Source organism: Quercus lobata, chromosome 3, assembly GCF_001633185.2.
Source record: "Quercus lobata isolate SW786 chromosome 3, ValleyOak3.0 Primary Assembly, whole genome shotgun sequence".
NCBI classification, from domain to species: domain Eukaryota; kingdom Viridiplantae; phylum Streptophyta; class Magnoliopsida; order Fagales; family Fagaceae; genus Quercus; species Quercus lobata.
This window is the reverse complement of record NC_044906.1, coordinates 21,163,109-21,188,439: the sequence shown is the minus strand read 5'-3', so window position 1 is coordinate 21,188,439 and position 25,331 is coordinate 21,163,109. Positions and strand designations below refer to the sequence as shown.

The 25,331-nt window shown below is 36.1% G+C and overlaps 2 protein-coding genes across 2 annotated transcripts; both read right to left on the bottom strand.

Annotated features, from left to right (window-relative positions):
* Positions 1–13,661: 13,661 nt before the first annotated feature.
* LOC115980540 (protein SRC2 homolog) lies at positions 13,662–14,386 on the bottom strand. Its single transcript, XM_031102773.1, has 2 exons — positions 13,972–14,386; positions 13,662–13,867 (listed from the first exon to the last, which is right to left on the bottom strand). Exons 1-2 carry the CDS (start codon positions 14,384–14,386, stop codon positions 13,662–13,664), a joined length of 621 nt encoding a protein of 206 aa, XP_030958633.1.
* A 5,980-nt stretch (positions 14,387–20,366) lies between these two features.
* On the bottom strand, positions 20,367–21,143 carry LOC115980539 (protein SRC2-like). Its single transcript, XM_031102772.1, has one exon. It carries the CDS (start codon positions 21,141–21,143, stop codon positions 20,367–20,369), a length of 777 nt encoding a protein of 258 aa, XP_030958632.1.
* Positions 21,144–25,331: the final 4,188 nt, after the last annotated feature.

The following is a 25,331-nucleotide window of genomic DNA, read 5'->3' as shown; positions in this document are numbered from 1 at the left end:
CTATTGTAAGTTATAACTTTTGATATATGGAAAACTGATTATTTTCTAAATCATCTATGATATATATGTGTAAGATTAAAGTATGTGACCTACGTGCAACTTATTATTTTAAGATTATGAAACTTCTTCAATTATTTTGAAAACACATAGTATATTATAACTTTTGAAAACACATATTACATCTTATGCTTTACAGATCTATTACTTGATAGAATTTATTAGGACTTAGGTTACTTATTGAGTTGTCAACTCACCCCCTTTTTCCCCCCCAGTTTCAGATCGTGAAGAATACCAAGTTTTGGGAGTTTTGATGTTGTGTTGTGAGCAGGAAAAAAAGCTTAGTGATTTTGGGATTGGATGGTCTTCTAATAGTTTTATATTTATTGGCCAATTGGCATTATGTACATGAGGTTTGGATTTTGTCCCTATTAAATTATTGGAGATCTATTCATAAAGAAATTGTTGAGGTATTTTGGATTTATTTGATTTTAATTTTTGAGGATAAATTTTAGTTGCTAAGAAGGCCTTGCACACTTGTAGGGTGCTTACTTTATAAGCGTGCGGCAGTCGTCATGTGCCTATCTTTGTAGTTGGGTTCGGGGCGTGACAGAAAGAGTTTATATACAATCCGAGTACAAACCCAGAAAAGCAGAGCAACTAACTTAACTAATAAAAACTACCAAAACAGAAAATCTAACTGACTTTGGTACGTGTGGCAGGTGTAAACACTAAGGGAATATGTGCAAAGAACTATAAGCTACATGTCATTTCTGTAAACACAGAGTAATGCTACAGTTGTTTATCTTCTTCTCGCATGTATTTCCTTTGTTCTTTTGATTCTGCAGCTAGAACCTTCAACTACAGAAGCTTGCTCTGATTGGTTCAACCACTACTTGTTCAAATTGTCTTGTATAAACTTGATTTCCGTTTGTCATGATCTTGATACTTCCTTAATGACCCAAGTTTAGTTTAGGGAGCCAAATCCATTGCTCACATCCACACAAATGATGAGAAAGGCAAATAGTGTGTCTTCCAATTATGCAACAGCCAAACCTGCAAAAGAGGGAAGAAAAAGCTAAACAAACCTCACAACTAGAGAGAATTAGATGCTGCCTAAAAAAGGGAGAAAATATAGTTGTAATGAGCTGAAGGATAAAATGACACTCCTACTTGTGTAATTAAGAACTCAAAATGATGCGTTACATATCTGTTGAATGCAACTTAATGTACAAGAAACAAAAATGAATATGTGTTTTCAACTGTATGTTGTTGTATTTTCTACTCTGGAGTTAATCTCATCTTAATAAAAATCCGCTCATGTTTTCTTCTTTAAAAAAAAAAAAACAAAAACAAAAACAAAAACAAACAAATAAACAAAGTTAATCGCATCCCCTCGCCTTCACTTTAAAGCCCTCTTTGTTTTTATAATAATAATAATGTAATCATTCAAAAACCTTCTGAATGGAGAGAAAATCAATTATGACTATTGGGTATATTAACTCATCCCGAGAAGAATGAATTGGTGTTGGCTTTCCACCTAGAATAGCAACTTGGTTGATTGAGCTCCATAAAAAAAAGCTAACCCAAAAGAAAAAAACTCCCTTTTCAATTTGTTGAATTTAAGGGATCATGGTGAGACTTCTAACGCAACAAATATTTTTTTGATTTTATGAGTTCCTATTCTTACACATTACATCAATCATGGTTCCAATAATCTCACAGTCACATTATAAAGAAGGAATTTATTTCATTTTAGCCTTTGATTAGTAGTGGACCCTCGCTTACTTGGTATCAAACTATCAATTCCGTGGGGCCAAGTCGGCCTCTCTTCATTAATGGCCTGTATTCATGTGCTTCGGTGCTGAATTTGTGGAGCTCAATCTAGCCATTTCTATTTGTTGTTTAGCCAAGCATGTGGGCCATATTAATGGCCTTTTGGATTGTCTTTGTGGACCCAATTTAAGTTTGCTCAAAATGCTTGTTGTTCATGTCAGTGTGCTTTGGGCTGGTCACGTGGACAAATTAGCCCATCTCCTCCTCCTTGTCTGATCACTTTTAATAGGTATACTTGTGGGCCGTGAGTTATTGGGCTACAATCCACGGGTTATGGGCTTAAATTTGCTAGAAAATGAAGATTATGGTTTTGGGGTCAGTTTTGGGCTGTTTCCATTTTTTGGAACAAGAAATTTCACAGGCCCAACGATGTGCAAAAATTGTCCCCTAATTCTTTTTTGGGTAAACTGGATAATATATTAATAAACTAGGTGGCATCCACCACAATATTACAAATATGATCTTGGGACAAGCCCATCTTGTCCAAATACAAAAGACTAACAATTAGAGAGGGAGGGTACTAAAAAACAACAAAATCATCCTCCATGTTGGCTCCAAAACTTGCGAGAGCATCTGTGCAGCGGTTTGCTTCTCTAAAGCAGTGTTTCAATCGGACCTGGGGAATGTTCTTCATTAGGTTCCTGCGGTCATCAATCAGAGAGAAAAATTCACCATTAGTATGAGTGGCTTGCGATAACAAGGAGACCACTACTGAGGCATCAATCTCTACTTCCACCGCCACAAGTGAGAGATTACAGCACTGAGTTAGTCCATCTCGTACAGCCTTGAGCTCAGCAGCTATGCTCAAAGTGAATCCAATAGCCCTTGCAAAACTCGAGATCTAGTTACCATGACAATCTCGTATAAGCCCTTCACCCCCTGCTAACACAGGATTCCCCAGTGTCGAGCTATTCATGTTTAATTTAACCCAGTTCACAGGTGGTTTCACCCAACCAACAGCAATAGTAGAACGAGGCCTGGGATTTGCATGTTCAAGAACACAATACCAATACTCATAAACCTGTGACTCCACAGTTTTGCACAAATTCAGATATTTTGGGGGGATTGAAACAATCTTTAATTCCTTTGGAGCCATAGTTACCAAATGCCAAAAAGGAAGAAATGTGCCCAAGGATAACTCTTCCCCTTTGCTAGTACAGTGCAACACGCATTAGCTTTGATCCACTCCATTACTTCTAGACCAAAAGTGTGGTGCATGTCATCAGGCCGATTGGATTCAGCCCAGAACTTTTGTGCTGCAATGCATTCCCTTAACACGTGGCTTATGGTTTCAAGCTGATCATTACAGATATCACATGCTGGGGACAACTAAATGCCCCCATAGGCGAGAATGGTCTTAACTGGAATACTATTATGGTAGCATTTCCAAAGAAACATGTGTATTTTGGGCAAGGTCTTAAGCTTCCATATCCAATTACCCCGAAAGCACTCTTCATTGGTGTTGGCTCCATAAACAATAAGATAAGCATTATTAGAATCAAACTCCCTTCTAGGGCTGGAAATCCATGACAAGTGGTCCTCACCTGATGAGGTTGTTCTTATCGACATTGCCTTAATGGATTGACTAAGGAGTGGAGGGAAGATAAAGGTGAGTTTATGCAACTCCCACATACCATTAGAGTGAATGTCACATACCCAGATGTCAGCCTCTCCCTTATGAAGTGGGCCTTCAATGCACTCTCTGACTGTGCCCATATCTAGCCATTTATCATCCTAAAAGGATAGCTGACTGTTGCTACTAATGGACCATTTTGAACCCAATTCACACATAGCTACGCCATGAAGCACTGCCTTCCAAGATCTAGATTTAGGAGCCTTGCTAGAAATTAACCTCCTTTTGTATTTGTATTTCAAGACTTTGAACTAGAGCTCACCACTTTCTCCCCTCATTCTCCAGCATAATTTTGCTACCAGTGTGGTGTTTCTCTCCTTGGCAGCATGTAAGCCCAGTCCCCCTCTGTTTTTTGGCTTAGTAACTTTATTCCAACCAATTATGTGAAGCTTTTTGTTGTCTTCAATGGAACCCCATAAGAAATTCCTGCTAATCTATCCAAGTTGGCATGGATTCTACTTGGCAGAATGAACCATTGTATAGTGTAGGAGGGAATGGCTGAGATCACCGCTTTTGTCAGAATCAGTCTACTAGCCATGGATAGCAGATTAGCTTTCCAGCATTGGAGTTTATTTTGAACTTTTTCCAAAATGAAATCAAAATCCCAAGAGGAGAAGTTCTTGTGTTGAATGGGAAACCCAAGATACTTTCCCAAATTAGGGGTTGACTTGAAGCCAAGGATGCTGCATAAGGAGTCACGAGTCTCTTCACCAATGTTTGGCGAAAAGAAAACCTTCGACTTGGTCATATTCACTTTCTGACTTGAGAGGTCACAAAAAGTGTCTAGTGTGTCCTGAATGCTATTACAGTTCTTCACACCGACGTTTGCAAAAAGAACTAGGTCGCCCGCAAAAAAGAAGTGTGAGAAGGATGGCCCACTTTGAGAGGACTTGAGCGGGTCCCAAAGTTTCGAAGAACACTGATCAGTAATTAAAAGTTCCAGAATTTCCATACACCAAATGAAAAGATAGGGAGAGAAAGGGTCCCCCTGCCTGATTCCTCTTGAGGGAAGAAAAGAATCAAGTTTTCCTCCATTAAATAGGACTGAGATGAATGAACCCGAGATACAACTCATTATAAGCTTAATAGTGTCCTGAGGGAGATTGTAAAAAGTAAGAACATCTTGAATAAAGTGCCACTCAAGTCTGTCGTACGCCTTTTAAAGATCAATTTTTATTGTCATGTAGCCTTGATTACCCTTCTTTGTACTCATCGTATGTATGAGCTCTTGCACAATGATCATATTATCAAGCCCTTTCCTCCTCGGAACAAAGGCTGCTTGCAAGGGGGAAACTAGCTTGTCCAAGAGTGGTCTAAGTCTTTAAACGATGATTTTTGTCTAGATCTTGTAAATAGTATTACAAAGGCTGATTGGTCTGTATAAACTAAGGCAATCTGCACCTGTGCACTTAGGTATGAGGGTGATCGAGGTCTGGTTCAAATGGCTAGGCATGACCCCGGTGTTAAAGATTGAGCGAACTTCCCTCATAACCACATCTTCCACAACTTTCCAGTTTCTCTGATAGAAGCCCACATGCATTCCATCAAGGCCAGGGGCCTTGAAGGGCTTCATGCTCCAAAGCCTTTTACCTCCTTCCTTGTGACCTGGCACTTGATCATTTCACCTTCCTCTCTTGACAAGCTGTTGGTCCAGCTTGTGACATTCTAGATTGAGATGGGAGCACTCACTTTACTTGTTGTGAACAAGGATATGTAACCCTCTCTAATAATTGAAGTAATACTTTCCTCATTGTGAATCAAATTTCCTATACTATCCTTGAAACAAGAAATCCTATTCCTTTTCCTTCGAACTAGCACTGAAGTATGGAAAAATGTTGTATTTCTATCTCCCTGGATCAGCCAGTTGTATCTGGATTTAACAGACCAAAACTTCTCCTCCTGCTGATTAACTTCCCAATACTCTTTCCTCAACTATCTCTCCAAGGCTAAGAGTTAGGCATTTGGTCCATTAGCCAGGGCTTTTTGGATGCCCACAAGCCGTGCCTCCACTTTTCTCTTACTATGGAATATATTCCCAAAAACCTCCTTATTCCAAAATTTTATTACCTTAGTGAGCTGAGGCTGAGGTCGCTAGCCCAATTATCTATAAGAAATTTTACAAAAAGGGGATGGGACATCTAGACTGGTTGGAACTTGAAAGGTCTAGTCAGCCTAACAGTTGGTGGCCTATCAAGGCAGAGTAAGATGGGACAATGATCAGAATGCATCCTGGTAAGGTAGGTAACTAAAGCCTCCGAGTAAAGATTAAGCCAATCCTAGTTGGCCAAACCTCTGTCCAGGCGTTCTTGTATGAAGTGACCAATGTCCTGCTTATTCACCTAGGTATATCTTGGACCCTGAAATTCAAGGTCAATTAAATTGCATGCATCTAGGCAGTCCTTAAAAATTTGGGCTCTTCTCATATTATCTGGATTCCCCCCACACTTATCAGCACTAGAAAAAACCTCATTAAAGTCACCTAACATTGTCCAGGCTAAATTGTGCAGCCCTAAAACTTTAGCTAAATTCTCCCAAAGTAACTTACGTTCAGCAAATCTAGGACTTGCATATATACAAGATAGAATCCAAGACAGGTTAGAGGAAAGTGCCTTTACAATGATATGAATTTCCCTATTCAGTCTTCACCAATTGAGTGACTTCCACAACATCTGAATTCCAAAGTAGCCAGAGCCCTCCAACGTACCTAATTTTTTCTGTGTGTATGGCTCTATCAAAATGGAGTCTATCTGTAATGTCTTTTGCTCGCGTTCCACTAATACGGGTCTTAGTCACAATAACAAGTGATGGATTATACTTGCTCATCAAGCTATCCAAGGTAGATCAGAAACGAGGGTTTAAAGCCCCTCTGCAGTTCCAGCAAATGATATTCATGGTTACTGGAAGATAAACAGGCAAGTCCCTACTGATCTGAAATCGGTTCCTTGCCAAGTTCAGTAAGTTCCAACTCAGCTCCCTCAGCCTGGACTTGGGCTCCTCCTTATTCTTCCAAATGCATATCGCATGCTTCATAATCCCCATTAACTACTCCCTCGAGTTGATCAAAAGATTTATTTGTGGCTATCTTCCACATACCTGAATCAGTTGGATGGCTTCCGAAGACCCTATTAAACTTGTTGCTATTACTACGTCTGCCGAGATTTTCCTTGTTTAAACCTCTTCCAAAAGGCTTGATTCGGGCAAAAGACGATCTAGCGAAGTTAGCGATAGTGCTCTCCAACCCATTATCTTCCCTTCTGCTACTAACGGACTATCCGTTGGGAATCTCCACCAGGGATTTTCCCACTCTAGCCATGCCGGGACTGTCAGCGGAAAAAAAACCTAAATCTTGGCTCTCTGGAGTTAGGAGAAAAATGTGGCTCCATGCTTGCAGTTGCTCCTGGTTGAACCATCCCCAGATCATGGTGGGGGATGCTCTGATCTGCTTGATGAAAGATGGGGACAGGTTCATTATTTTTTCGCGGAGGCTTATTGCTCATTGTCTTTGGGAGTTGTCCCTCATTGCTTGCATCTTTTTGTTTAGGGTTAGTCTTGTTGTTCACTTTAGGTGAGAAAGTGGGTGTTTCAACCCTTGGAGGATTTGAAATTGGAGAAGTGTGGGTACCGATGGGGTCCTCCTTCTCCAAAAATGAGGGGCAACAAGTTGTCTTGGACAACTCACTTTGGGGTGTGTCAGAAGCCGTTGTCTCTTGGCTAAGGGAAAAAGTGGACATATCCAGACTTGAGTTCTCAAATCTCCTTATTTTACACTTCCCATTTGGCGAAGCTGTAGGAGGCCAAGTTGGTGGGTTAACTTCTAAATAAAACCTTATAAGCCGACCCAAATTTGTAGCATTTAATGCTGAGATTTGCCCCGGATTTGACTTGAGGAGGTGGGCACAAATTACCCGAGATTTAGAAGCTTGTTTCTTACGCCGCACTAGCATCCAAAGGCCATAATCTCCCTTGTCATCTCCCGCTTCTTTTTCATCGAGATTGGTACTTCTGCCACCTCATTGTCATTTCTCTTCAGCTCACTCTCGTCGCCCTTGTCCATTTCCACCACCATATCTTTGACTGCATAAGGGAAATGATTTTTTTGGTGCCCTATTCTACCACATGAAAAACAGAGTGAGCCAATACCCTCATATAAAATGTCTTGCCTGAATCTTCCAATGAGAATACTCCTCGGCAGCGGTGTGTCCAAGTCAACCTGAATACAAAGTTTATCATAACGACCTCTTGTGCCAGCAACAATGTTGGCATCAATCTGAAGACAGGTCCAATGGCCTACCCAATCTCCTTTAAGACCTCCAGTTCATAAAACTCAATAGGGAGCCCCGGTAGGCGAGCCCAAACAGCAACCTTGGAGCTGGTAGCCACTGTGGATTTGAAGTAGGGCTCCCATGCATGAATAGTAAGATGGTGTTTCCCTATAAACTAAGGTCCCCCCTTCAGAACTTTTTCATAATCCTCAACCAGCCCAAACTTGATTAGATAGAAATCATTTTCTAGATCAATGCAATCCAATCTCCCTACTAGTTTCCAGAGGTGCATGATCCTAGAGTGCAGGAAGTGAAACCCTATTATTCTCCCAAAGACTTTCACAATAAGGGAGTACGCCCATTTGGCCCTAATGTGCATTTTTGTCCTTTTGGATAGCTTGATGGCCACAGTGCCTTCAGTGGGGTCATCTACCTCCTCATCAGAGAAAGGTTCCTCTTCTTTGTCAGCATGGAACTTAAACACCTAGGCATAGGCACGGGGGATGTCCCCAACAAGTTTGGCCTTGTAGGATAGCGTTCCACCTGTACCTACACACCCATCAAGGTTAGCCTGAGAGGAGCCGAGGGTCTGATCCTCCTTAACTTTCTTAGTACTACATTGCAACTCTGCTTCTTCTTTACCAGACCTCTCACACAACGCAAAATCACGCTCCATTATGACTCAAAATTTTCCCCTAATACCACTCTATGGAAATGGATCATACTTAAGAACCCTAGGTTAGTAAGAGAGCACGTAAATTGGGTTAGTTTTACATATGTTCCTACTCCTAAGATGCAGAGAGATGACAAGGGATGAAAATGAAGTCTGTTCTATCAATACCACCTTAATAATTTGGTTATGTAATTGTAAGGACTGAATTTGGATTGGACCAAATATAGGATTGGGTTTTAGCCCAAAGAACCTAAACAATAAATTTGTAGAACGTGGGTAAAAGAACTAATTCTATTCAAGAAGAAAGATAATAACAGTTGTTGATTTAAGAGCATCAAACATAAGTAAGATAAGAAAATTTGTCCTCGGCAGGGCCTGAGGAGCTATGTTATAATGTCTTGTTGATGAACAAAGTTACAAGAGTTCAAAGTATTATTACAAAGATTTCTTGATTTTTCCGATCCTTTTTTCTTTAGGCCACCTTTCCATGCTATATACTATAATCTTGATATCATCTCTACCATACACGTGTAGGTTAGGTTCTAGAAACTCTTTCTTGTCCCATCTAACACCTCCTAGAACCTTCACCTAGTAGCTATAAGGCTACTTAACCACTTTTCAAATAGCACCTCCACATTAATGCGGCCAGAGAGTTAGCTGGGATGCATTTAATGTGGAGGTAGCAGTTTTTGAAGATATTTGTTGCCTCCCTTTACTTATCCCTTATCTAATGTCCGATTTCTAATCGTGATGCAATCTTGAAGAATGTCTAGGATAATAAGACATTCTTACTGACCTCGGATCTCTGTTTTTGAGATGACTTTTCTCCTCGAACATATTTTGGACTATCATACACAATCCTTATTTCTTCTTCTCATACCATTCCCATAATAACCTTATTTGACCATCCTCAGATTAGTTAATATCCTCGGATTGGGCAATAGGCCCAATTCGTACAGTTTTAATAGTACTTTCTAGCTAAATGGCCCCCATAGTAATATTTTATAAACTTGTTTAAAAAACTCTATATACTATTTTCATGTTCGTGTGTTCTAATAAGTATTATTGTTTCTCTAATATATATATATATATATATATATATGAGGAATAGTGTTGAAGTCACTATTCTGTGTGTTTATCCAAGTATAACATATATTAATATTAATAGAATATTATTGTCCAAAAAATTTATTCAAAGATAGATTTTAATGTGTTTTTACATAAAAATGGCCAAAAAATAGAACACTTGAATTTTTCTTTTCACAACTTTTTTCAATTTTTAAAATTGAAAGATGTAAAGAAAAAATTCATAAATGAATGTACAAAATTGAAGAAAGTATGCTTTATTTATTTATTAAAATTACTTAAGATAAAAGGAAAAAATTAGATAGTTCGAATAAAATTGTATGAATTTTTCTAAAACACCATTGGTTTTTCTCATTTTAATTGAGTGGTTTTGCTAATTTGGTATTTCTTTCATAGTAGCCCAAAATTTGTTATGTTCGTTGGTTGACAGTTTAACCATTGGTTAGGTATGGTTTTAATAACTACGGCTTACAATTGATTGTCACGACCAAAATGCTTTGGCACCTACCCCTAGTCCCCATGACATGAATTAACCCACCTCCAACACCCCCCCACCCCCCACAAAAAAAAAAAACTGTTTGTATTGAAGTTGTTGTTCTAATAATATCACTCATTTCACATTTAAATAAAATAAAAAAAGAGGAGGTGCCAGCTTGTCCAAACTAGGACTTACCAAGATACGGGTTGGGCCGGGTCGGGTTGGGCCGGGTCAGGTTGAGAGTCACCTGCAACCTGACCCAATAAGATCTTGTTTGCTGGACTCCAAACCTTAGAGCATCTCCAGCAGCTTCTCCAAATTTTTGTACTGTTTGGAGAATGAACAGTGACATTTAACTTTTATATACCCACTTTTCCAAATACACTTCCAACAGATTCTCTATCTCATTTAAATATTATTTCTTCATTCATTGTTTATTCTTTTTTTAATCATCATTTATTCTTTTTTTAACAACTATATTTTTCAATAAAAAGTGTTATATTCACAATATTTTTTACAATACTTTCACAAGAATCACATCAAAATCTTATGTGGAAAGTTATTACTATTTTTAATTTGAACCCACAACTGAAATTATATTTTTACTCACCAATATTAGCTAATAACAATATACTACTTAAAATTTATTGTGAAAATATTGTAATAGCTAAATTGTATTTTTCCTTTGTTTCTTTCAACCGGCCATACGTTTCCTTTTTTTTCTTTTTCTTTTTCTTTTCTCTTGATTTTTCTCCACCACACATGGGTTAGATGGCTCCACTCTCTGTGCCGCTGTGCCTTCCGCTTCACTGCCGCTGCTCGTCTTCCTCCCAACGCAGCCCAGATGGTAGATAGCTTGTGTCTTTTTTTTTTTTTTCTTTCTTTTTTTAGTTTTTATTGTTATGGTTTGATTAATTTTAAGATTATGTTTTTGAGCTGTATTTTGATTATGCTTGAGTTTTTAGAGATGTTTGAGAGAAAGAATTGTTATGATTATTTTATTTATTTTTTATTTTTTCATATATGCTTGTTTTGATTCAATTTTATTTTAAGAATTGGATTTTTTTTTTTTTTTTTTTGGTGTTTGGATTATGTGAAAAACGGAGAGAATGAGAGAAAAACCAAAAAAAAAAATCCGGAAGAGAGAGAAAGAATTGATATAATAGTAGCTGCATAATTTTTTAAGCAGGAAAATTGGATTGGAGTTGCTACAGTGTTCTCTAAATTAAGAGAATCACTGTAGCAACTTCAAAAATAAATTTGGAGAATTGGCTGGAATATGAATAGTAGCCTTTGGTGCTCCAAAAATAGCTATACAAAGACTGTTAGAGATGCTCTTATGAGATTTCAGCTTCTTAAGTTCAGATATTGAACTAGGGATTTGTTTCATCAACAAAACATCGACCCATACCAAATGTAGGCCAAATCGAACAATTTACATCACTCACACGCATAGTAGAACCACCGTTGTTGAGACGCTGTCGCTATAGAGATAGAAGAGAGGTTAAGGTTTAAACATTAATATGCACTTCACCCCCCGCTAGTCTCCTTCAAACATCAAGCCCCACCCGATTTCAGAAAGTTCTTGCATTTATCTTATCATAATATGACAATATACCTCCTTTTATTATTTCACCATTTTTTTTTAAACACTCCTTTCTCCTTCCCCTATTTTTGTGTTGCGATTGGGGTAGGTTCAGTCAAGATGAAGTGATAATACTGTGGTCTGTGGTAAAGGATGCCAAAATTTTGATGAAATTTTGGTGTTTCTAAATTAATAATACCTAAGACAAAGAATATAAAGAATAGAAGTAAAAAGTTGCATCACCACACTTGTATCACTAATCTTCCACACCAAGTATGCTATAGAGAGCATATCCTAGCTGTTGCCGAGCCACACTGCGATTCAGAGAACATTCCATAATCAATATAATTTTCTGCGTCATGGCCACGTACAAGGCTTATGGACAGTTACCTATTAACATCTTAGTAGATTCGAGCACTATCTAGAATCTTAGGAACTGTCCTAAGATCCAGAGGATCTACCTAATGAGTATGATCACTTGAAGTCATGATTTTCAAGTTTAAAATTGTAATTTTAAATTATAGTTTTAGTTTAAAAATTGGGTGTGTAAACTTGTGAAACAGTTCGTGTGTAATAAACACAATCCCCATAATAAAGAGAGAGAGAGATTGTACTGGTTTTTTGCCAGAGTAAAGAAAAACAATTTTTGATTAAAAAAAAAAAAAATAGTAAGAGAGTCCAAATCTTCTACTCCAACTAAGTCTTTTTTTTTGTTTTTTAGCCCTCAGTCCAAGTAAGTCGAGTGCATCCAAAAATTCTATACGCTAGAGAAATTGAGATTGCAGATCCAAACATGTATCCTAGTCCTTATTACTTGCTTCAATTTGCTTTTAAGTTTCAATTAATTCAAGTCTTATGTATTAAATCATCAAACTTATGACTGCTTTCAATATTTAGCTATATATATTTCACTGTGTGTGTGTGCTTTTGTTCCTTGCATTTTATCCCCAGTCAAATGCTTTGCTAATTATATAGATGATGGGGAATATCTCTCTAAGGATTCCACTTAAGATCAAGATGTAAGCTACAAAAAATTCAGTTATCTTTACCATTATGCCTGGATTTTTGGGTGGAGAGGTAGCAGTTAAGGATCTGTCTGTAGGTTTTTCTTTTTTTTTTTTAGTTGAAGGGGGGGGGGGGGGTGTGTGGAAGGGTGTAGAAATTTTCCAAATGATGTTTCCAAAGCTCTCATTGCTTTGCTTTTTGTTTATTCTGGATATCTGGTCACCTTTACAACCCACATAATATAAAAGAGTTTTAAGTAAAGTTTGTAGTGTATCTATATGTTAAAACTTTATTTTCTCTTTTTCATGTGTTTGTTTCTTATAAAAAAAATCTTTATAGAATTTAAAACCTAAAACTAAAACCTAATTTGATACCTATAGGATATTACCCAAAAAAAAAAAAAAAAAAAAAACAAACCCAAATCATAGTCTTATTTTTCTTTTTAAGATTATGTACCCACCTCAAGCTCCAAGTTTTAATATGTTGAAGATTCCTTCTCCTGGGTTCAATTAATCAGTATGAAAGTTTAGGGTTTGTATTGGGTTTTCATTATACTTATTTGGCTGCTGGGAAAGTGTATGAATGGAAGAAATAAAATTGGGTTTAAAGTTGAGCCATATTTTCGAACTCTACAATCTCTTACTCTTCTTCCCCACTGACAAAAACTCGAAACCCCATTTCCAAACTCTACATCTCTCCACTCAGAGTGCTTGTTCTGTTCTTTCTTGGTGTCTTGGCCAACAGTTTGTTTGCAACAAGTTCAACTATTTCAAATATAACATCCAAAAGACATTTTGAGCCCAATATTTTCTTACACACCTATACTTCTATTTTCATACAGAACAATCAAATAACAATTTCAGAACATAAATTACATAGTTCTTATATTCTCCTAGATCTAATTTAAACCTTTAGAATGGGAAAGAGTGGAGAGAAAAGTAATTTTCTTTATAAATAATTTGAAAATTACAACAATAATAGAGAAGTATATATATGGATATTAACTTTTAGGATATTTTCATATATATTTTTCACTCTCCATGATCAAACATACTATAAAAAAGACATTTATACAACCAAAACATACAACAGTAAGACTCGATTCACTAATTGAATCCATTACCATCACCAAACAAATTATTATAGACTATGCCCTTGACCACTCCTACGGCCACCGCTTCAAACCCCGCAGCCAACAAGCCAGGAATGAAAGAATTATTCTGTGGCTGCTGCACCGGCGTAGCCAGAGCAGTGTCTGGTGCATATGGACCATATGGTGCAGCTGGAACAAAAGCTGGGTAGCCCCCATAACCTGGTACAAGTGGGTATCCGCCATAAGGCCCGTAACCCGGTGCAGGTGGTGGGTGTTGATGATATGCACCCACAACTTCATCAGTTGGAAGAGGCGCAGCATGCCAAACTTGAAGGAAAAGTCTAGTGCTCCTTTTGCCTTCCCATCTGGGGTCCTAACGCTGCAACTCATATGTTTTGCATCCTTTGCGCCACCACAATTGTCAAGCAAATTCTTCATGGGCACATGGACTTCACCAACATCTTTGTCGCCCAAGGTCCCGTGGGCTTTGAGTTTGATGACGAGGGTTAGCCACATGGCCTCCTTGACGTCGATGATGAACGTCATGGGTAAGTCCGGCACCCATTTGGGGTTAGTACCACCGTTTTCGTCGATTGTTGTTTTTTGATCGGAGGAATTGTTGAGGTTGAGGCTGTTGTTGATCATGGAAACGGCATACACGTCCATCTTAGAGAAAAGATTCACGTCCTTCAAGTCCTTGGCTGAATTGATAACGATTTCCAAACACCGGAGGGCCATCTTGAAGATTTAGATCAAGAGGAAATATTTTTGTGATAGAAGAAATTCAAGATCTCGTTGGAATTGGGGTGAGTGTTTTTGGAGGAGATAGGGCGTTGTGAGTGTACGTATTTGTACTGTATAGAAGCTGGCATGCCCTAACTATTATAACAATGACATTTATATATTTTATAGAAATCGGTATGGATTTCTACTATATACTTAACCAACTACATAAATTTATTATAGTATTTACTAATTTCACATTCATAGATATGATCGTAGTACTTAATCAGCTTGTGATTTTTACTGCAACACGCAAGTGCAGCAAATGAAAAGAAATTATTATACAAATAAGTTCTTAACCCTAAAATTTTTCTCGCTTTACCACTGAAAACTTGGGTTAATATGTCATGAAAAGGCCAAAACGCACAGAAATCCTCCACAACAAGAAACGAGGTAAGTCTGCCCAAATACGTCACAGTGCGCACGTATACGTACGGTATATCATTGACAGAATTATCCATGATTCTTTCTATCCTGGCTATCCCTGAGTCTCTGCGATTCAAAACGCATTTCATAATCCATATATTTGCTTGGGTTATGGCTTACGTTTGTCTTAGCTACAGAACATTCACCTAATTGGTTCAAAAACTAGTATCTTCCGACATGACAAGTGTCCCAAGATCGTGCCATCCAATGAACTAGTTCACTTCACTGCAAACCCTTTTTAGTTGTCCGCAAGGTTTGAATAATGATTATAATATATAAACTACCGGAGAGAGAGAGAGAGAGAGATAAAAGGTGTGAGTTTTGTATTGGTACATCAAATATATATGTTGCATGCTAGCCTAGTCACACATAAAGAAAAAAAAAATAATTAGAGTTTAAAAAAAAATTAAACAAGTTTCCAGCTTTGTATATTCAAAAAATTGTAAATTGTGCTTGATTAGATATGAAACGAGGGTATAATAATGAAAAGGCAGGCTTAATTAGGAATATGAAAATATTGGACTAATCTTCCACGCCAAGTCAGTCAAGTGTGTCCTGAGAGACACTGGAAGGGAGATAAACAGTGTAAATTTTGTTCTCTCATTCCCGATTCTAACAAAAATTATATACGCTAAAGGATAATGGATATACAGATCCTAAATTCAATTCCTAACACGTATCCCAAATCTTACTACTTGCTTCAATATGTGCTTTCAATAATTAGCGGTTTTTCACTCATTGTCGACATACACTGTCTGAGTGTGCGCTTTTGTTCCGTGCGTTTTGAATTTTCCGACTAAATAAGATAATTGTTTAATTACCGATGATAAACAATTTGTGTCGTAAACCTTTGATTCACTTTACTAATTATCTGTATCTTACTTAATTGGGTGAAGCTAAAATTATGGAGTTGCATATGTATTGTGCAACAAAGTTTGAATTGTGATTCTCATGGAGCAGGTGAATTATATCTAAAACCCTGGAGAGAAAGTCCGTAATCCATTTCTGCCTTAGCTATTAGATCATGATGGGCAACATGTATTCCACTTAAGATCAATATGCAGATTACAACCGCAAAACTGAGTCATACCTGGATTTATGGGTGGAGAGGAAGGATTTAGGGATCAGTCTGTAGGCTTTTTTATTTTTTATTTTTTTATTATAAGTATATTCAGCATCAGCTTGCTTGAGAGAAGTTAATGAACACTGTAATGTTCATTGACTTAGATTTGGGGGGAAAAATTAATTTTTTTCATGTGTCTGAAATAATTGTGAAGAGATATTTATCGAACAAAAATTTTCTTTTGAAAGAATCAAAACTATGCCTTAATCCTTTAGATACCATAGGATTTTAACTTATAACGTTTGCTTCTAATAATTATTTTTATCATCAAATTAAGACACTAATTAATTTTTGTTGTAAACAGATTCAATCCTATTATGTCTTATTCTATCACAATACATTTTCTTTAGGCTTGACATTTTCTTTAGACTGGTAGTTATAATATTTAGGCTTGACATTTTCTTTGTTTTCTTTTTTAGCAAACGAAGAAACGCCTTCAGTTATAGTCGCTGAGCTGAGTGACCGTACGTAGCTGCCACTGAAACAGAAATAGAGACCTCCCACCTCATCGGAGCTTGAGAGTTGGTTCAGTGTAACTGCATATAGTCGTCGTAGCTGCCACTGAAACAGAAATAGGTTTTTTATTGTGAGTTCAAAATACATCTAGATGCTTTATGCCATATATATAATAGAAAAGATCTTACCTATATATTTTATAAACATTAATGAAGAAGGCTAACGTCAAGTCATATATATATATATATATATGAAGTTAGAACTAAGAAAAAATTAAATTATAATCCAAGTTAGATTTCAATTAAAATATAATTTTGTGTTATGTGTCTTATCAAAACATTTTAATTTTGTATCAAGTAAGTTAATTCAATGTAACTTACGAGAAGTCCAATATAAATGAATCATAAGAAACTCAATTATATATCTAAAATTAGAAGAAAAAAAAATTAAGTGTTTATGTTTACCAATGCCATTTGTTTGTTTAGTTAAAAATAATTCTTTATTGATTAACTTTTTACATATATAATACTACGAACAACCGTAATTTATTAAATAGAAACTTATATGTATTGTTTGTATGTGTGTGTTTTTTCATGCATATGGAGAGGGTTCCAAACTAGTTTAAATAAAAGTTAGGGATTTAGATTATTTTATTTTTTAGAAGTGCTATGTTCACAACATTTTTACAATAAATCATAGGTGATAAGTTGTTATTAATTCTAATTTCAACTCATTACTAAAATTGTTTTTTCATCTACCAATAACCGTTAATAATAACCTGCCACCTGCCACTTAGATATTAGTGACGAAAATATTGTAAACATAATATTTCTCTTTATTTTTGGAATGATGAATAGGGCTTAAATACAATAAGTATTCTCTATAAAGCCCTATAATTAATTACAAAGTCCACTTGCAATTCTACTTTCTACGCATCATATTTTAAAAATCACAGAATCGGTAAACCTCATATTAAACGTAACCTTCGTTGAGGAGTCTTTTGGCTGAATATTGCTAAATTTGAAGTTAATTTGTATTATAGGTACTGTTTCAACTTATTTAGGGATCTGAGAAAAGAGAGTGAATTTCGGCAATACCATTGCCGAAATTCAAGAAAAGTAGGAGAGAGAAATTTTTGATTTTCGGCAACACCATCACCGAAATAGGAGGGAAAATTTTTTATTTTTTTTCCCTCCTATTTCGGCAATGCCATTGCCACATTTCACTTTTTTTTTTTTTTTTTAAGAAATGATATGTGCACACAATTTTTACAATATTTTTACAACATTTTTACAACAAATCACAGGTAATTAGTTATTATTAGTTAAAATTTGAATTTAACACTAAGATTACTTTTTTAATCCAACAAATATAACCTGCCACTTAAAATTTGTTGTAAAAATGTTGTAAAAATATTGTAAAAATTATGTACACATATCATTTCTTAAAAAAAAAAAAAAAAAAAAAAGTGAAATGTGGCAATGGCATTGTCGAAATAGGAGGGAAAATATTTTCCCTCCTATTTCGGCAATGCCATTGCCACATTTCACTTTTTTTTTTTTTTTTTTAAGAAATGATATGTGCACACAATTTTTACAATATTTTTACAACATTTTTACAACAAATCGCAGGTAATTAGTTATTATTAGTTAAAATTTGAATTTAACACTGAAATTACTTTTTTAATTCAACAAATATAACCTGCCACTTAAAATTTGTTGTAAAAATATTGTAAAAATTGTGTGCACATATAATTTTCCCTCCTATTTCGGAAATGCCATTGCCACATTTCACTTTTTTTTTTTTTTTTTTTAAGAAATGATATGTGCACACAATTTTTACAATATTTTTACAACATTTTTACAACAAATCACAGGTAATTAGTTATTATTAGTTAAAATTTGAATTTAACACTGAGATTACTTTTTTAATCCAACAAATATAACCTGCCACTTAAAATGTTGTAAAAATATTGTAAAAATTGTGTGCACATATCATTTCTTAAAAAAAAAAAAAAAGTGAAATGTGGCAATGGCATTGCCGAAATAGGAGGGAAAAAAAATAAAAAATTTTCCCTCCTATTTCGGTGATGGTGTTGCCGAAAATCAAAAATTTCTCTCTCCTACTTTTGTTGAATTTCGGCAATGGTATTGCCGAAATTCACTCTCTTTCCTCAGATTCCTAAATAAGTTGAAACAGTACCTATAACACAAATTAACTTCAAATTTAGCAATATTCAGCCAAAAGACTCTTCGTTGAGTGGTATTAACCATGGTAAAACAGGAAATTTCTCTTCTTATGGTTTTTTTTTTTTTTTTTTTTTCTAAATATAGTGCATGATATCCACCATTAATTGTTCCACCACCTATTGCTTCACTTTATCTGTGCTTGCTATCTTTTCCTTTACAACCAACATAAAAATAAATAAATAAAAACCTTGAAACCCTTTTTCTAATTTTCTTTCACACTTGAACCAAGATCACCACGTTCCACACTCCCACCCCCAAACCCAGTGCAAATCCACAAACATCTTTGTCCAAACTAACAAGCTTTCAAAAGCCGTAACCGAATCACATTTGTCACATTTATGTTTAATATTTGGGTTTATATATATTAAGGAATGCCTTTAGGGTATATTTATAAATGGATTATTTTTAAAAAGTTTTAATATCACTTTTATAGAAAATATAAAAGATTTTTAAATAACCAATTATTTTTTCTTTTTCTATAAAAAATTTCTAAAAATACTTCTTATATGAACCAATGCTCTTAAAGTATCCGTTAACTTTTCACTTAATAATTTAGAAGCTACAAATTAGGGGAAAAAATTCCACTGGTGGTAGTGAGTAAATATCTTGCAACACCTCCCTCCCCCCTCAAAAAAAAAAATCCCTTTAATGGAACCTTGTTTCACCAGGTTAGTTGGGCTAAATTAGGATCAAGTTAAATGTAATATTGCCTACATTTTCACTTAAAAATATAGAGTAATTCTTAAGTACTCTTAGAGTATGGAAAATAGTGTTCTTTTCTTTCACATTCATAACGAGGTCCACTCATTAAATTCACAGTGAAGTCCATCATGAATCATGAATGTGAGATGAGTGAGCACTACTTATCCGTACTCTGAAAGTACTTAAGAATTTTCTAAAAATATATACTTGATATGGCTAGTTATAATTAGAGGGTTTAGATATAAGGTTTTCCAAGGAATCCATATAGAACTTAAAACCTAAAACTAAATCCTAAATTGACACTTATTACAATTTTTTTTTTTTTAATTTAATTCACACAAATCTTAAAATCGCATTGCACCAAGAAAATGGAAAAGGAAAAAAAAATCCCCGACGTCAAACCTACAAAAGTCCAATATCTCTTCTATATGAAATGGTTAGCATCATTTCCCTGCACATATCAGGGGATTCAATATCCAGAAATAAGTTTTTTTTCAGGCTAAAACACAAATTATTACAAAGATGAATCTTTTTCGTTAGATTAAGCTGAAGGGTATCTGTTTCTCAAATATAACATCCCAAGACACCTTTAGCCCAATATTTTACTGCACAAACCCCATACATATATTTTCATAACCAGCAATCAAATAACAACCTTCGGAACAGAAATTACAAACACAAAACCATACTTTTATTTTCATACCCAACAATCAAATAACATACTTCCGAATAGAAATTACAAAGTTTAATTTTAGCTTCACCTAGACTTGATTTGTTGGTTTTTGGATAGGGAAGAGTAGAGAGGAAAGTTGCCATAATGTATTCAAACCTTTGGAAATTCAAGGTACAAAAAAGCATGTATAAAACTGAAATATAAACACAAACTTTTATTTTAGCCCAATACATATATAAAACATCACCCGCGGCCCCTTCCCCATTTTTTTTAACATGAAACATAAAACAACCCTAGAGACTAGATTCAAAAATTGAAACCATTACCATCACCAAAAAATGTATTGGTGACTAAGCCCTTGACTGCACCAAAGATCACCGCTTCAACCCCGGCCGCCACAAGGCCAGGAATGACACGCTGCTGTGGCTGCTGCACCGGTGCAGCCGGAGCAGTGTATGGCATATAACTATAAGGACCATATCCAGGTGCAGGAACATAAGCTCCCCCATAAGCCGGTGCAGGCGGGTACCCACCACCATAAGCCAGAGGAGGCGGGTATCCACCGCCATAAGCAGGTGCAGGTGGTGGGTACCCGCCATAAGCAGGTGTAGGTGGGTGTTGATATACATCCACAACCCCATGACCAGGTCCAGTTGGATAATTTACCAGCTCCCCAAACTTCAACCGAAGGTCCAGTACCCCTTTGGCCTTCCCACTGGGGGTAACAACAGTATAGCTGATTTGATTTTCACCCTTTGAATCACCATAATTATCCAGCAGTTCCTTCATGGGCACACGGACTCGGCCAATAACTTTGTCTCGGATGATCCTCTTGGCCTTGAGCTTCACCACAATGGTCTGCTGGGCTGCAGGAACATCGTTGATGATGAACTTCATGGGAGAGTTCCATATTGGATTGCTGCCTCCGTTTTTGTCAATCGGTGTCTTCTGCTCAGAGGAGTTGCTGGAACTGTCAATAGAAACAGTGGCATACAAGCCCATCTTGTTGGAGAAACAACTCACTTTCTTCAACTTCAAGTCCTTGGCTGAAATGCTAGAGATATCCAAAGTGCGGTGGCTCATCTTGGAGATTTAGATCAAAGAAATTTTGAAGAGGATTTGATGGAAATGGTGGAGGAAGAGGTATTTTAACTCGTTGGAATTGGTGGGGTGAGCGTTCTGGTGGAGGTTATATGTATAGAAATAGAAGCTCACATACAGACTCAGTGGCAGTGAGAGTATGAGAGCATGACCACGGTTCACTCTTGCCCTAACTATGTGGCAGTGAGAGTCTGAGAGCATGACCACGGTTCACTTTGTGCCCTAACTATTGCGTGTACCACTCTTTCCCTTAACTAAGTAGAATGATATACTTTTTTATTATAACCACGGTCAGTTCAAACTTAAGCATGCAATTGGATGAGGTTCAAAAAAATCAAATCCATCATCTTAATCCTAAAATATTATACTTTTTCTTTTGAAAAATTATTTTTCTGGCTAACATTTAATAAATTTTTATTTTATTTTTTCACTTAGAAAAGTCTTTCATTATTTATTTTTAAAAAATTATTTTTATCTTCTCATAAAAAATTAAATAATTGATATATAAATACAAAAAAAATTCATATATATATATATATATATATAATATTAAAGTAGAAGCTTAATTAAGAATTTAAATTAAATTCTAATTGCAATCGAAATTCATACCAAAAGTGTCCTAATTACCCTATATAAATAAATCTCCTTTTCTTTTTTTTTCTTTTTTTTTTTTAATTTCTTATGGAATGAATACACACACATATATTAATGTATTAGAAGAAAACATACTATAACTTTTATGATTAAAATTTTATGCTATATTTTACTTTATCATATCCATAAAACGGAACAAAATTTTTCATTTAGTTTGTTTCATTATTATATTTCTTCTATAATACATTTTATATATTAGGGCATGAAAAATATGCTATTTATTTATTTTATATATATTATATATATTTTTGTTTTTTAAGCCTATTGTTATATTCTAATATGTAATATTTAATTAATTTAATTAAAATACCCTTGATTTAAGATATTTAAAGAATATTTAAGAAATAACACACAGACTTAATGAAAGAAAATATTTGCCTCAATTTATAGAAAGTCAACATTATGAAATTTTCTTATGTAAGAAAAAATAATATATAATATTCTCTAATAGAGATGGGTTCAAGTTACACCTAGTGTAACTCTTGTTAAGTTACACATTTTTTACACCGTAGATTTGTAAGTAATCTAACGGCTAAAAAAATATCATTAAATGCTATTACTTTCCATCTCATTCATAATTAATACTAGTATTTTCTCTCTCTCCTTATTTATTGTTTTTCTAGTAGACCCTGTATGATAAATCAGATAGAAGTTACAGAAGAAAATTTTGAAGCTAACATCAATAATGGAAAACTTACAGCAAGAACTCAAGAAGAAGAGACAGAAATTGGTCGAGTGAAGAACAAATCCTGTTTTAAGATTTTATTTTGCATTTTGACAGCTTCACCATGATAAAAGCTAAATATGTTTCGAAAGAAAACGTACCAAAGCATCACACTTCATGTAATTCTTAATGAAAAAGACTATACATGTTTTATCTAATTAACAATACTCTTACAAATATATGCTGCACGCATCATTTTCTTTTAATCTTTAAAAAATTTCATGTTTCTTACAATGGTGCATCACTAAACTGTGGTGTTCATGCATTTCACCTTTCTGTAGGATTATTACATTACCACTGCTAGAGAACTAGCCCGAATGGTTGGAATTCGAAAGGCGCCAATCTTGCATCACTTTTCAGAATCAGTTTCTGGGGCAGCAACTATTCATTGCTGCCCTTTAATCAAGCAAAAACTTTATTTTATTTTTTTTCAAGTATAGAAATGCAAGTGGTTAAAAATGGTAGTGTGCCCTTTTATCAAGCAAAAAACAATAAATAAGGACAGAGAAAAAAAATACTAGTATTAATTATGAATGAGATGGAAAGTAATAGTATTTAACGATATTTTTTTAGCCGTTAGATCACTTACAAATCTACGGTGGAAAAAATGTGTAACTTCACAAGAGTTACACCAGGTGTAACTTGAACCCATCTCATATTAATAAATCATGTGAAAGGCATTTTTTTTTCTTTGTGTGTGTGAATTTTTTAATAAAAATATTAATATATTTGGCTTAACTCCTTGAAAAACTTTCTGATTTCACTATTGGGTATAAATAATGGACCCAAATATATAGGTAATGCAAACCAATAAGTCTTATTAATACTAAAAAAATTCACCAAAATTTCCAGATTCTACCCCTTATTTTTGTGTTTTGGGTTGGGGTGGGCTCAGTCAAGATGAAGCGACAATTCTATATGATAGAGGAGGATACCAAAATTTTGATGAAGCAAAAAATGTAAAGAACAGAAATAAAAGGTTTGTAATTGTATCACTCTACACACAGCTAGGATCACTAATCTTCAACACCAAGTGATATCGCTCCGAATCAGTAAGGTGGATGGCCTGGCTTCGGTGGGCTATCGAAACGGTTGATGGCCTGCAAGGAAGGAAACGCAATCAAAGAGGAGACCGGAGAAGACCGGTCGAACCCCCTCCGATGGAGAAGTTAGTTTCGTAGAGAAGGAAGTTCCAAGTATTTTGGAAAATTGTCTGAGTGAAAATCTTACCTCTGTCGGGTTCAGATCGGTCCCTTATATAGGAGGCCTGGGACGGTTACTTGTCCAATAATCGTCCCAGGATTTGTGGAAACCAACAACTCCGGAGTTAACTACCTCAACGGATATAAAATTGCAACCGCTAATGCAAGTTAATTTATTCGAAGGGTTTGTTGAGATAGTTGTGGGTTTAGTTGAAAGTCTAAGTGTTGAGTTTCCGTCCGTCTAGCGTAGGACGGTTTGGTTCGTCCAAGGATATCTAATGATTGATCATGGACGAACGTAATGGACGATCATGTCTTTCATGGAGGACAGTAAATGCAGTGGTGCTATTATTCATGGACGCTTCCTCCTCTTCTTCTGGATAAACTCTGGGATCGACCTGCGTTGTAGGCTCTGGACGAGCCTTTTGGACGAGCTGGAGATGGAATTATTTTCCGCTTCTCTATCAGTTGCCCCTTTGTTCAAAGGGTCGTCCAGGACATTGTCGTGATTTCAACAAAATTTCGCTTTTTCGTACGCCACGTGTCACGAAACTGTTGGTTGGCCAGTCGCGTCGATCTCGTTTCCCAAAGGGATCGCCACGTGTCAATCTCTGAGTGGTGAGTGTCGCTTCGTTGACCCTGTTACTGGGGCCTATAAATAGCGCATTCTCTTTCATGCCCCTCACTTTTTCCTCATTCTCTCTTCTGCCAACTCGTCCGAGATTCTCGTCTAGCTCTCGTCCTAGTTTCATCAGGTATTTCCTCTTTATTTTTTTCTTTTTTTCTTTTTAGGCTCTCATTTTAAGTCCTCTACATTTCAACCATGCCTTCATCTTCTAGTCTAGAGAGAGAGATAGACGACTACCAGGACAGTTCTTCTGAGAGTGATGGTAGTGTAGATAGTTCGTCCTGTAGTGACTCCTCAGACGAGCATTACTCGTCTGGGGTTCCTGGCATTCCCTTAGAGGAATTTCAGGAACAACGACGTAGGGCGGCTTTTGGATCTGGGGCTAGCTCGTCCAGACAGCCATCAAGTCCTCCTCAAGACGAGGAAGAGGACGAAGATGTAATATATAGTTGTGCCCCAGAGGTCGCATCCACCTTAGACGGTGCTAAGTTAAAAACTCTTGTAGATAGATACCAAATCCCTAAAGAGTTTAACCCTCGTCTACCCGAGCCTGGAGAATGGTGTTGTTCCCCTTCCTCTGGCTTAGGGGTATATGCTTCTTACCTATTAGCTGGCCTTAGGTTTCCCTTAAACTCTTTCTGCAGAGACCTCTTCCAAAGGTTGGGTATTGGGCCAAACCAGCTCAACCCCAATGGTTGGAGGACGATAGTTGCCATGCAAATATTATGGCGTGAGGCGTTGGAAGGGAACCGTCCAATTACAGTGGACGAGTTCCTTTACTGTTATAAGCCCTCAGAGATCAAAAAATCTGCTGGGTTCTACCAGTTCTCGTCCAAAGGTTCATATTACAATTTAATAACGGGCCGTAGTTCGTCTGACCGGCTTTGGAAAAAAGAATTTTTTATTATTTCTGGAAATTGGGCTGGGGACCCAGCTGATGTGGGTGTTCCCCTCTTCCCTCC